Source organism: Anoplopoma fimbria, chromosome 1 (assembly GCF_027596085.1).
Source record: "Anoplopoma fimbria isolate UVic2021 breed Golden Eagle Sablefish chromosome 1, Afim_UVic_2022, whole genome shotgun sequence".
Classification (NCBI taxonomy): domain Eukaryota; kingdom Metazoa; phylum Chordata; class Actinopteri; order Perciformes; family Anoplopomatidae; genus Anoplopoma; species Anoplopoma fimbria.
The window spans coordinates 12,738,488-12,752,962 of record NC_072449.1 but is presented as its reverse complement, the minus strand read 5'-3'; the positions used below and the strand labels follow the sequence as shown (position 1 = coordinate 12,752,962).

General features: G+C 40.2%; 1 protein-coding gene across 1 annotated transcript; it reads left to right on the top strand.

Annotated features, from left to right (window-relative positions):
- ppm1da (protein phosphatase, Mg2+/Mn2+ dependent, 1Da) lies at nt 1-12,047 on the top strand. The gene is made up of 6 exons (XM_054598043.1): nt 1-666; nt 1,658-1,886; nt 3,304-3,428; nt 3,964-4,145; nt 4,405-4,629; nt 10,111-12,047. The coding sequence occupies exons 1-6, from the start codon at nt 141-143 to the stop codon at nt 10,489-10,491; spliced, it is 1,668 nt and encodes a 555-aa protein (XP_054454018.1). The 5' UTR covers nt 1-140; the 3' UTR covers nt 10,492-12,047.
- The last annotated feature ends 2,428 nt before the right edge of the window (nt 12,048-14,475 follow it).

Here is a 14,475-nt window from a genome sequence, read left to right as displayed (position 1 = left end):
GACGTCAACGCGTTTGAGCATGCCTACTACGCTCGAACATAAACAAAGGCAGGACGCTGAACTGCAATTAACTCAACTCTCTAGGTATTGTATATGCTTAACAGTGCAGGAAAATTGAAGAGCGACTTATTTCTGGAGCTATGGACAACGCATTGTTGATGCGAGTAAGTGTGTTTACCGACCAAGGAGGCAGGAAATACATGGAAGATGTGACCGAAGTCATAGTAGAGCCCGAGCCGGGAGAAGGAGAGCCGACGTCGGGTGAGCCAGAAGAGACCAGTGGGGGAGAGTGTACGTTCAGTTCTTTGGCTGCGAACACGCACCCAGAGCGGACGGGTGAATCCGTTGCGTCGCCGCAGGTTTCAGATGCATCATGTGAACCCGTGCGAACGGAAGACCAACGTATATTAGTGGAAACATGTTTACCGGGAGATCAGAGCCCATCGCGAGCCGAGCCGAGCCCGGCGAGTCATTCCCGCCGTTCCGTCGCATTCTTCGCGGTGTTCGACGGACACGGTGGTCGCGAAGCTGCGCAGTTTGCGCGAGACTATTTATGGGAGTTCATGAAGAAGCAGCGGGGGTTCTGGTCAGACTGTGACATGGAGGCCTGCGCTGCTATACGCAAAGGATTTGTAGCCTGCCACCACGCTATGTGGAAAAAGCTACGTAAGTTCAACAGTACAAACAGTAACTACAATGTCATGACATATTACGTTATCAGCTGTCCATAGGGGCGGTTTTTACGTGCCTCTCCCTCGGTTTGAGTGGGATAACATCACAGCAAAGCTCTCAACCAGACTATAAGTTAGTCTGTGGCCTAGCGTTTCATCCTAAACGTTTTCAGCTGGACATACTTGAAAGCCAAATTGACCAGAATATTATATGGCTTCAATAAAGTAATTCCCTTTTGTATGTTTTGTAGCCACCTTTTTAAAAAAAGGCCGACCTAAATCTATTGGCACTATCTTTAGTCTTCGTGTCTGTTGCCATTTTTTTCTTTTTAAATATAAACTGCATTAGGAGTTATATAGCTACCTGAAGGCAACAGAGCGAACGAGGCTAGCAGTAGCCACTGGCTCACTTCTCTCCAAACAAAGCCTGCCACAGCGGACATAGGCATCCAGTTACCAATGCAGAAGTGGGCCAGTGTTTCATTGTTTTCTCGGACTCATTATACGAGGGATATTGTTTATTATTTTACATTAACATATCTCGTTATTACCCATTAGAAAATCTACCGAATTTTAAAGAAGCCAGTGTGTTCTATGTCGTGCAGACAACGGCTGTCTGCCTGTATATGCCTGGGCATGTCAGCTGTTTTACAGCTGGTCACATAATGGTGTCAGCACACACTGTCTGTAAAGCACATGTCTGACTTTGATAACGTTGGAAAGTCTTGCTCAAGGAAAGGCTGCGTCCAATATACTAACCTAAAGGTCACAGTTTTGTCATCTGGTGTTATTACTTGTAATTGATGGAGATTAGCAATAGATAAATGCAAAGTACTTTTTAGGAGCCTTTATTTTCTGCCCATCATTTTTGCTTTGCTGTTATGTGTGGTTCGGTTTACTTCAGGAGAATATGCAGTACACCGTTTATAAGCAGTAAAGGTTATAGCTCAGTAAATATTTACATTTTCTCTTTTTCATCTTCTCAGCTGAATGGCCAAAGACACTCACAGGCCTTCCTAGCACATCGGGCACCACAGCCAGCGTAGTGGTCATCCGCGGGAACCGCATGTATGTGGCCCACGTCGGGGACTCAGCAGTGGTTCTAGGGGTCCAGGATGACCCCTCAGACCCGTTCATCAGAGCTGTGGAAGTCACACAAGACCACAAACCTGAACTACCTAGAGAGAGGGAGCGTATTGAAGGTCTGGGAGGGAGGTAAGGCTTTACCAGTGAAACACCCCCACCTTTACATAAATTAACATTAGAAAAACTATTTTTGCTGCCAGGCCAGCACATCATTGCTCAGAACACATAACCAACACAACCTTTAAGTTGGAGATTCCTGTTATGATTTAACTGCCACAATGGTTCCTATTGAATCAAACTGTTAATCGTTTGCTGTGACAGTAATTCAAAGTTGTAAATTGATAAAGCACACATTGTAGCAGATGGTGGAAATTCAGGGTGAATGTAAGGGCATTGTTTTGATGAAGACAAACGCTAGTTTAGTAACAGCTTAATAATTCCCAAGACCCTGACCCGACCCCATTTAAATTATGCTTGGGCAGTAGGGCCATGAAATCGAAAATTGATCATATTTGGTATACATGGATTATCCTTTTATGATAAATTAATTCATCCTACTTCAACTCAACATGTTAAGGAAAATCCCCTACTACATAAGTGACCATGATTGATTTGTCCCTGTAGATTTGCAGGTAATGAAATAACCATAAGGCATAATGTGCAGCACCAACATGTCTGCAAAGTGTATTAGCTACCCTGCATTAGGAGCTTAAGACAGGCCCTTCTCTTTATTTCAAGTTTGAAGTGATTACAGGATAGACAATTTAACCACATGGTGAAGTCTAACTGTACATTTCGGAGGGGGAAAAAAGCAAAAATGGTTATCACCATGCCAGATGTTTATATTATTGCTAGATTCATATTATATGCAATAACAGGCTATGGCAATGAGGGCAAGCTTTTATTTGCTTTCACTTAAGTACTGCTTTAGGAAAAAACAGATTGATTCTTTGTAACGTCAGATACAGCTGGTATAATTTTTGTGAGATTTGGGAAGATACTACTTTCAGCACTGCCAGTTTTATTCAGTATATTTCTACTTGCCCCTCCAGTTCCTGCATTAATTAAATTAAGATGCATTGTAGCAGAAAAATGCCTTTTGGTGTATGAGTTAATTGTCATTATTCACAGCATCCAAAAATGTCTTGGATGCTGTACCAACCAGGACCAAGCAGCAGGATTAACTCAATTTAGTTTCAACCCAGTTTTAACTAAACTGCTAGAGTTTTAAACCTTCTTGTAAAAGATCAACTCAATCAAAAGGGTGAGTGGAAAATTCCTCAAAAATAATCAGTCGAACCTACATCTCCCAAACACACCAAAAACTGAACATTGTAACCTTTAGGAAGATAGCATTTACTGCAGGGATGACACTTCACTGTATAATAATGCATTTTTCTTTAGCTCATTCCACCCAGCTGTGAGCATTGTAGTAGTTGTTGCAACCAACCCATAATGTCTGAAACTGACTTTCTGACATCTGTGGAAACTTTACTCAATCAGTGGCTTCTCTTACCCATTCACTTCTCTATCTATCTGCTAACAGTGTTATCAAGAAATCTGGAGTGAATCGGGTTGTCTGGAAGAGGCCAAGGCTAAGTCACAATGGCCCAGTCCGTCGGAGCACTGTCATTGACCAGATACCATTCTTGGCAGTAGCCCGAGCTCTAGGTAGGAATAGTAACTATCACAGTTTTCGCAGCAAATAACCTGTTCCCAAAGCAGCACCAATGAATAACTCGAATAATATTGTTCTCCTATTTTGTCTCATAACAAGGAGCTATCAGTAATCATCAGAGATGTAAGAAAATTCAAAGAGATTTGATAAAGGAGTGTAGATCATTACAGAGTTTTTGGACCCCAGTGATCAATAACCGTGGGGCTTCAATTGAGTTCAAAGGACTAATCCATTCAGGAAAATAGGAATATATTGCTAGAGTCAGAGAAAAATAGCCACCTTATTACTTATCTTTGATTTATTTGCATTGATAAAATAAATCTGGTGAAAGCTCTCTGTCATCCAGTTGATCAAACGCTTTGCAACCCAATTTTATATAAGTGGTTTTTTTTGGAAAGAAGATTTGGCCTTTCTTGCAGAGCTTTTATACAATCAAAAGAAAGGAAAGGCAACCCCCCAGCAGTCATCATGGAGATTGTTTGTTAGAACCAGACGTGCTTTCAGCAACATTTCTCCTCCCTGCAACAGGTGATCTGTGGAGCTATGACTTCTACAGTGGGGAGTTTGTGGTTTCTCCAGAGCCAGATACTAGTGTGGTGACCCTTGACCCCAGAAAACACCGCTACATCATCCTGGGCAGTGATGGTCTGTGGAACATGGTGCCACCTCAAGAGGCTATCTCCATGTGTCAGAACAATGATGAAGCTATGGTGAGTGGAGAGCTACACCAGCAAACCCTGTTTCTTCAAAGTGTTTTGTTACTCTTTAGCTGTTGTCATTTTGGATCATTATATATGGATGCCATAGCTACCTTGCTTGTGGTCTGTTTTAGGATATAGGATAGACAAGCTAACATGATCCAAAGGCCCTTTGATGATGTTTGAATGATATTCTAACAGAGTAATAGTCTATTTAATGTCCACCTCATATCAAACCATGTCAGTTTAATAACAGCCTTTCATGCTGCAGGCACCATGCGGGGTATCGAGTGCCCGGCAGCTGGTCAGTCATGCTCTGCTGCGGTGGCGCCAGCGCATGTTGCGCGCTGACAACACCAGTGCCATCGTTATCGCCTTGCAGGAGCCTGGGACCTCCCAGGATGTGCTGCACCATGAGGAGGTGCTGCTGGACTTAGCTAAGGTGTCCCAGTGTCCTCCTACCTCAATGTCACGCGCTGACACTCCTCTCCTTCAGGTGAGGGCAGGATGACAAAAAATGTATTTTGCACCCAAGAAATCCCAAAATGATGAACCACTATGTGGGTATTGAGACATTATTTGGGTGAATAAGGAAAAAAGAGCATGTTATTAAGAGAAGGTTCTGGTCTCATTTTCATTAATCAGTCAATCTTAAATAAGATGTTGAGAAAGTGTTGAATTCCCACATTTATAACATTCAATTCAGTTTATTTTGTAAAGCCCAAAATCACAAATCAAAATTTTGCCTTAGAGGTCTTTAAAATCTGTACAAATGCCTCTGTCCCGGAACCCTCACATCGGCACAGGAAAAACTCCCCTAAAAAATACATTTAACAGGGAGAAAAAAGGAAGAAACCTATGGGAGAGCGACAGAGGAGGGATCCTTCTCCCAGGATGGACAGAATGCAATAGATGTCATGTGTACAGAATGAACAGCATAACAGAGTTACAACACATTCACTGTATAAAGGATTCAAATAATAAGAGTAGTAAGCAGAGTAACGAAGGAAAAAATGAAGACTACTTATAATAAAAACATCAATGACTATAGAGACACTAACTCGGGGAAGACACGGGGAGGCGGGGTGTGTGTGTACATCAAGGACAGTTGGTGTCGTAACTTTAATAATAATAATAATAATAATCAATCCTTTATTAGTCCCACAATGGGGAAATTATTTCTCTGCATTTAACCCATCCCGGAGGAGCAGTGGGCTTTTGCGGTGAGAGACAAAATTTGCAACCCTGATCTGGAGCTGCTGTGTGTTACCCTGCGGCCATATTATCTCCCGAGGGAATTTACTAACATTTTTGTGTGTGTTGTGTACATCCCGCCAAGCGGCAACGCTGGCAGAGCAGCTAATGCAATCACGGACTGTGTGCACCGCCATCTACAAGCTAAACCGGACGCCCCCATGTTTATACTGGGAGATTTTAACCACTGCAGCCTTAACAAATCATTACCTGGCTTTCACCAATATGTTAAGTGTAGCACCAGAAACAACAACATTCTTGATAAATGCTATGGCAATATCAAAGACGCCTACACAGCCAGAGCTAGACCCCCTGAGTAACTCTGACCACAATGCCATTCAGCTGCTCCCTATATATAGGTCAGTCTTTAAGTCCAGCAAACCAGTGACTCAGTCAGTGAAGGTATGGTCCACTGACAAAGTGGAGGAGCTGAAGGGATGTTTTCTCTGTACGGACTGGGATCTCTTTTTCAGGGATACAGACATTGACAATATCACGGAGCTTATCACTGCCTACATATGTTTTTGTATAGATTCTGTCATACCCCAGAAAATTGTTAAACGATATCCTAACAACAAACCATACATCACAAAAGACATTAAGGATTGCATCAACAGAAAAAGAGCAGCCTTTAAATCTAGGGATAAAGCAGGAGTCCGGGCCGCTCAAAAAGAACTCAATGCTCTAATAAAGGCAGCCCGGCAGCAACACAGGGAGAGGGCAGAACAAAATCTATCAGAAGCCAACACAAAGAAACTTTGGGACTCCATCAGACAAATGACAAACATGGACACAAAGAAGAAGCCTCTTTTTGCCCAGAACGAGGCGGCAAGGGCCAACGAACTGAATGAATTTTATATGCGTTTTAACTCTGATAACGGCAGTGAGTGTGCAGCAGTTTTGGACAATGTCATTTGTGATGTGAACCGGGATAGAATTGTGCTAGAGCCACATTCTGTAACTAAGATATTTAAAGGCATACAGACTAACAAAGCGACAGGTCCGGACAATCTGTCGGCTTTCTTTCTCAAAAATTTTGCAGATGAACTCTCTCCAGTATGGCACAAATTATTTCAGCTCTCCATAGACACATTCACAGTACCCAACTTATGGAAAAAATCAATCATAATCCCGGTACCCAGAAAGTATGCCCTCAAGAGGACAATGACTATCGGCCGGTGGCCATTACCTCCAATGTTTTTAAATCTCTAGAGAGGCTTATGATTGAAGTACTCCATTCAGAAGTAGAACCCATGCTTGACACAAACCAATTTGCTTACACCAAAAACCGGAGCACGAGCGATGCCATATTAACAATAATGCACCTCATTCTTAAGCACCTAGAGAGTCCTAATGCGTATGCCAGATTGCTTTTTGTTGATTTTAGCTCTGCTTTCAACTTAATCCAGCCAGACATCCTTCTCAAGAAACTGGTAGAGCTGAAAGTCAACCCTTTTCTAATCCGGTGGTACCACTCATTCCTGTCAAACAGGCCTCAACAGGTGAAATTTAACGGGTCTTTGTCTGACTCTGCAGTCTGTAGCACCGGCGCCCCCAAGGCTGCGTCAGTTCTCCGTTCTTATTTACATTATACACTAATGACTGCGTCAGTACTGCACCTAACCAACACATAGTAAAGTTTTCTGATGACACTGTCATTCTCAGTCTTCTCACTAAAAACACAGACATCAGTGTTCACAAAGCTGCTGTGGACACGTTTGTTAATTGGTGTGACTCACACCAACTTCATATCAACACAAAAAAGACATTAGAAATGTTGGTGGATCCCAGATCAGTTGGTGACAAAAGCACTGTGACCATACATGGTTCTGGCATTGCACAGGTGTCCTCCTTCAAGTACCTAGGGGTACATATCGACTGTGACTTGAGCTGGCGCACACATGTGGCAGATGTGTGTGCCAGAACTCACCAACGCCTCCATTTCATGCGCAGACTTAGGGTTTTTGGGGTCAGTAAAAATATCATGATCATATTCTACAGGGCAACAATTGAGTCCATTCTCCGATACGGTATTACCAGCTGGTTTGGGAACCTAACTGTCAAGTCAAAAACACAGATTTTCAACCTAGTTAAGACAGTAGGCAAAATCATTGGAACACCAGTACCTCTCAACCCACAGGAGCTCTTTGAACAAACTACAATAAGACAGGCTCAGACTATCCTATCTGACAGCTCCCATCCTCTGCACTCTGAATATACACTGTTAAACTCAGGTAGGAGGTATAGGGTTTCTCTGTGCAAACACAACAGGTACAAACACTCCAAGTTGCTCCCCGGGCGCTTCATTGCAGCCCACTGCTCCTCCGGGATGGGTTAAATGCAGAGAAATAATTTCCCCATTGTGGGACTAATAAAGGATTGATTATTATTATTATTATTATTATTCATCCCTCTCTCAGTCAAGCTCATCAATGAAAAACGGTGAAAATGACTGTATGACAACATGTGAGAAGCAATGTCTTTTTGACAGTGGAATGTATGTTATGAGATGGAGTAATGTATAGGTAGCTAGGACTATATGGGGAGTGGGGGGAGGGATAACTGTATGCACAGGGAACAAGATCTGGTAGATGAGTATGCAAGAATGAATGAATGAGACCAGAATTAATGTTGATCGTATGCCTGGTTGGATTGCTATTGCTATTGTTGCACAGGTATGGATGTATGAATGGAGGAGCAGTTTTGGTCAGGATGAATGCTGAGTGTATGGTGTGATTGCTATTTGCACAGGAGTGTGGGAATTTACAGATTGCTATTTTTGCACATGAATGCTTGTTTGTACAATACTATGTACAACAGTTTTTGAGCTTGTTTGTCCAATAGTTTTTACTGATCGTTTTCGTATCTGTGATTTGCCAATACTATGTACAACAATTTTGCACTTGCCCATGTGATGAACTGATTGTATGTTGTATGTTGTATGTTGTTTCATACTGATGTGATGCAGCTATTGCCCAGATCCAAACAAATTTCTCCCCTGGGAGACACAATAAATTGACTTGACTTGAGTAGAATTAAAATAATGATATAGGGAATAGTATTAGTAATGTGACTAATAATAAAAGTAGCAGTGGGTGTCAGCCGGGTCACAGCAGGAGGCACGACCATGGTCCAGGTACCACAACGATTCATGGAAACCTGCGAGGCGAGAAAGCAAAAAGGGCTTCAGGGTAGAAGCAAAGCCAATAAGCGCAATGATACAGGGAATAGCAATACTAATGTGACTAATAATTATATTGGTAGTAGCAGTGGGTGTCAGCAGGGCCACAGCAGCAGGCTTGACCACAGTCCAGGTTCCCGGTAAAGCCCACGGCCAGAAGGTAGGCGACTGCCTGTGGCCCCCAACTTAAAGGGCCCAAAAAAGTTATAGAGTGATGTTTAGATATGGAAATTATTGTCATGGTACACCAAGATAACTTACAAAAGGCCCCAAAAGAACTTAAAAATGTGAAACTCAACTGTATACTACTTACTGTGTACTTCAACTTCAGAGGAAAGCATTTTACTAATGTATTTCCTGACAGAGAGATGTTACTGGTTACATTGAAGATTTAGATTTTATTCACAGAACAAATGACATTAAGATATGATAAATTTATTTAACTATGTAAATTGAAAGCTCCACCTTAAAAAGAAGTAATGCCCCTCATTCCCTCTGCATATGAGGTAAAACATTTGAATGCAGGATTGCTGTATTATAGTTTTACTATTAAGAGTAAATAGTTATACTTCACAAAGAAAGTATGGAATACTTTAGATATTCCTGTGTTGGCTGTTATCTTGAGCTTGAAAAGTTCGGTTGTAACATTATTGAGAATCCAGCTTTAGCAGGCTATATCCAGCAGCTAAAGCAAACTGCATGGTGGATGTACTGCTAGGCTGCCCAGCAAAACACCCTCCAAGTGTGAGGTCGATAGGATGAACGTTTCTCAAGATATGGAAAGAGCACGTGGACGGATGCACGCAACTGTCAGACACTTTAACTCTCACATTTGATAAATAATGCATTAATCGTTTGATAAATAATGCAGACAACTATTATCGTTTGATACATAATGCGACTGCAATTTTTAGAAGCCTTATTTGACCAGATTATAAACTGTATTTAACTTGTGAGAGCCAAGTGCCTTAGTGAGGTCAAGACCTACACTGTAGGGAGCTCTGTTACAAAGCAACTACTCCAACAAGTTTGCTGAGTTCAATCTGTGGATATCTAATGAACCGCTGTGGGGCCTGGCATTCTCCATTTATGTGACTGTATAGCATGGAGCTCCTCAGTCATATATGAATATTGATCAATATTCATTGTGTTTATTACTATTTCAATGTTTCTGGAAGATTGATGTTATTTTTTACATGGCAAATAAATAGTGTTTTGAGGTAAACGGTCAACATATAAGCAGAAAACATTGCCAAAACATGAAGACCGCCTGAGTGCTCTATAAATTGTATCACAAATGGTGTATTTTAGTTTATTTTCATCAAATGTAAAGTCCCAGTCATAGCAACAAGTAGTAGAGGACATTGAGGTGCTTCATTATCCATAGATAAACCTGACGTGTTTTTACTATTTAAGTAGGCATGAATGGCTATCTGATATTGTGATTATTGACGAGATTGAAGAAAAATCATCTACATTTGTTTATATCCAAGTGCTGCAGTTTGTCCTCACATATTCTTTTTTGTACCGGTTCTCCTGCAGCGTCCTCTAGATGAAGACTCCCCCTCTGCCATGTGTGAGCTCCTCCCTGCCTTGGAGCGACGGGACGGACTATCAGGAAGAAACAGCCTGTACCACATGAATCTGTCTGACCTGTTCACTCTGACTCCACTGTGTCCAAACAGTAGCGTTGAATTGCCCAGTCAGTCCAGTCCCACTGAAAGGACAGTTGGTGGCAGAACGGCTGGCAGCAAAAGAACTATTGACAGATCATCAGCAGGCCAGACAGCTAAGAAGGCCCGACGCAGGACTGCTGACAGGCTGCTGCTGGTCCAACACAACACAGAGAAAAAACAGAAGGAGTTCAATAACATCTCACCCATTCATCAACAGCATAACAAGACCACAGTGTGTGTGTGCTGAAACGCACAGACACATTAACCTGCTGCTTTCCACAGTCCACCTCATTTTCAGTGGTATTTCTGTTCCTTGTTCGTAATTGTCCTGTACATTCTCACAGTGCAAACCAGCCTTGCTGTAAAGGTTGTGGAGAGACTTGTCTACTTGCTCTGCACTGGGACAATACACATTTGAAAACTTAAGGAGTGCTTGTTTTCACAAAACAGTTGTTAGTTTGTTTCCAAATTCCTTCCCGAAATGTTGATTAAAGGTGTCTTAATGGTTCCTCTTGCTGGTAACAGTTGTAAGAAATAAGTAGGACTAATAATGCTGGTGAAATTACTATGCATTTTACAGCTGAGTATTAAGTAATTTTAACTGTTCATGTAAAACCAATCTATATTTTTGTACATTCTTTTATTGTTCGATGATAAACATGAAAATGAGCTCCACGACAGCTTTCACCTCCTTTTTATCTCTCCATAAACTATTGTGTGCACACCCTTGGTTTAAACATGTTTGTGTTTTTATTCTCATAATTATTTAATTAATATAAACCAAAGGTGCGGCTACAGTCACAAACCTATAAGCTACTACATTGTGTATATTGGTATATAAATGTATGTAGTAAGTGTTGGTAGCACTTTTATTCTTTGAGAGTATACGTATGACCCATCCCTGCAAGGTTTCAAATAATGGAAGATGTTTTTAAGTGTTAATTGCACAATGCATCGTCCCTACAGACGAGATTGTCTCCCATCCCAAATCCATCCTCCTCCCTTGTTTTATCTTTTTTTGAAGAGAGTACCTGTTCTTTCTGTTTTGTTGAGGCTGACTCAGATGTCCTTTTCATTCTACTTATACATGCTATTGTCCCTCCTTAATGCAGCTTCAGTTGTATGGTTACTGATGTAAGCACAGTGATAATTTGTGAGTAAATACACAATGCATGGACTTTCTAAGACATTTTGCACTTTAATGCTGAATTGTCTTTAAGAAGAGTGTTTGTTTTTGAGGTTCCTGTTGTGTGAAAATTATGTAGATAGGAATGGATGCCATGATTGTATTCTAAAATGAAAACACAGCAAATTACGATATTTGAGATCAAAGAATTTTAACTTTAATAAGTGGAAGGGAATCCTCACTAATCTGAAGAGAGATAGACGAACCCCTTTGCCTCTGATGGTTTTATAACAGGTCAGACACTGTATTATTCAGATGAGAAATATATTGGCTGCAAGAAAATAATGACCGGTATACAAATGAATTTACAAATAAAACCTTGGTACATCATAATGCATTTTCATTGAGCTAAGTGCAATTAACAGGAATTTGTAGCTTTGTGGATTGGTTCAAAAAAAATTGACACACCCTTTCTTCAAAAACAGTCTGTTACTTTGCTTGCGATCCCTGTATTACTTTTGTATATGTTTTTAGTTTTTTTATTTAAAAGAAATCTTATTGTAATCATTTACTCACATCCCTGATTCAGATGGCTGTATTAACAACCTAAAGTGCATGTGTACAGTGTAAATGTGAAAAATTCTTCACATGAACCTATTTAAATAAATTTTCTGAAGTAAAAGAATTACTATGACACGTCTTCTGCTGTTTTTGCTTTGGATTGATCGGACTTAAAGACATAATATCCCTCCCATGCTGAGGACATCACTTTAAATTTCAGTGGTTTTGTTTGAATATTAAAATGCTTCTCTCACATTTGAAACACATTCTCATTCTCACACCTGTCATGTTTGCTTTTATCTTCATGCATTACTATGAGCATATAGTTTCATTTTGTCAGTTGGAAGAGTTACATTATCCTTTTTGGTACATTCATTCATTTCATTCAATACCCAATTATAATGACCTATTGTTACGATCTAAACTCAGTTTTAACCATTACTCCTGGATACACAAAAGGTCTTTTTTTTCCCCGTTTTGACTGTAGATGAACTGCTTGAAATCCTGGCCATTAGCAATCAAGCTTCTTGCATTCCACCGAAGGATTGTAATTAATATTACCCATTACATTGTGTTTCTAGGTCAGGTTTTCAACTAGCTCTCTCATACTGACACTAAGAGAGAGATCAATTAGGTCTCTTCTCTCAATTTGTCACAGTTTTAACAACTTTAACTCTACCTACACACAGCAGCCTTTGCCTCTTCTACTTGTTTCTCCATGTTCTATCCAATTAGCAACTTCCCAACAACTTACACTCGCATACTTAACTTCAGCTACTTGAGCCCTGTCATTTTGAAGTAATTTTGTCATTTTCTCCTTTTTCATCAAACCTTTCCACCACACTAAAGGAACCTGTCATGGGATTTTTTGCTTTATCCTCCTATCCCTTCCTCTCTGGGGCTCCTTTTCTTCCCAATCGTTCCTCCCTTGCCACCTGCTCCCATTCTTTATCTCCATCAGTTGGGCAATACTACTCACCACCGACCAAAACCACAATTGCTAATTAAATATCAAAGTAAATTAAACCATTCAAATCTGGGTTTAGTTTGGGGATGCCTCCCTTACAGGCTAATGAGTTTTAGTACAGGCCCAGAGAAAAAGTGAGAGCGCGTGGTACATCATCAAATGTAATGAGTGAGCAAAACAGCTGCAACTTGTAGTTGGATATTCAAGCACTTTAAGTATATACTGTATTGCACACATTTTAAATGCTGTACATAGTAACGTTTTTTGTTCCTTTTGTATATTTTTATGTTGTACATTGTTGTTATTATTATTATTATTATTATTACTATTATACACTGCTGCTGGCTAGCTGAGAGCTGCCAAACAGAATTTCGTTGTTCACTACAATGACAATAAAAACCTCTTTATCTTTATCTTTATCTTTATACTAAAATGATATTAGTATATTGACTTATATTTGTGAGAGAAACATCCCCCCCAAAAAAAAAATTGGGTTGGAAAATGTTGCTTTGCAACCCCTAAACATTACTCTCTGGGACTTCAAATTTATATTTTCTACAACTACAAATTTTATTGCACATGGGCTCAGGTGTTTTGGTCCACTAATGTTAGTAGAGACCTCAGTCTGAAGTGTAGTTACTTCACTGAAAAACCTGAGAAGTGGACAGTAACATTGAGCTTTATTATCAAAGAAAGTGTTTGTATCACGTCTACACTTCTCTCTGTGGTCACTTCCCCAGCACCTCTTTCGGCATCATGCTATTTGCTTAAATAATAATCTCAATAAATATATTGACAATTAAAATGTTGCTGCTTGTGGTCATATTGGGGGTGGTCCCAGGGTAGAAATGTGTGTAGCAAATGCTGGATCAAATTCAAGGTTTATTAATAAATCAAAGGTTAGACTGTGATGGTCCTCAAACCTAAATACTATGCATTGATTAGTTTGACATTAGAGAGATCAATATTGTTAAGATAGACACTCAGACTGGGCTGGACTTGGACTTGACTAAGTTTGTCTATAGCCCTGGTTTTAGATGAATAATGTTGCATTTAAGGTTTTCATTTGATTTAATTCATTGATGGACAAAATAACAGAGCAAGTAAAAATCTAAGACACTAAATGGGTGTTTTATTGAGGGGTACATTTAGATCCGTATAATCAATTTTTTCCAGAACACCAGTTTCATAATTTTGGTCTAACCCTCCTCCGTCTTAAATAACTTGAATTTCCAAAGTGCGAGTATGAGTACTGTGACACTTTTTGGTCATTAATGACTAAATTCCAGCTTTAATTTGAGCATGATTGCATCTACATTAGATAAATCACGAAGCGACTCTAACCATTTTTTAGAAAACCAATTTAAAAAAAACATAAATTCAAATAAAGACCCTGCTAAACTGTAAAAGGAAACCTATGATCCGTTTATTTTGCATGGACGCCACTCTCCTTGTATATTTATGTATTGTTTCATCACCTTCGATCCATCCTACTTTGAGTATGAACGGCTAGTTTTGTATCGATCGCACGACTACGTCACTGCGTCAGCGTCGGCGAATTATTTGCGTCGGGGACG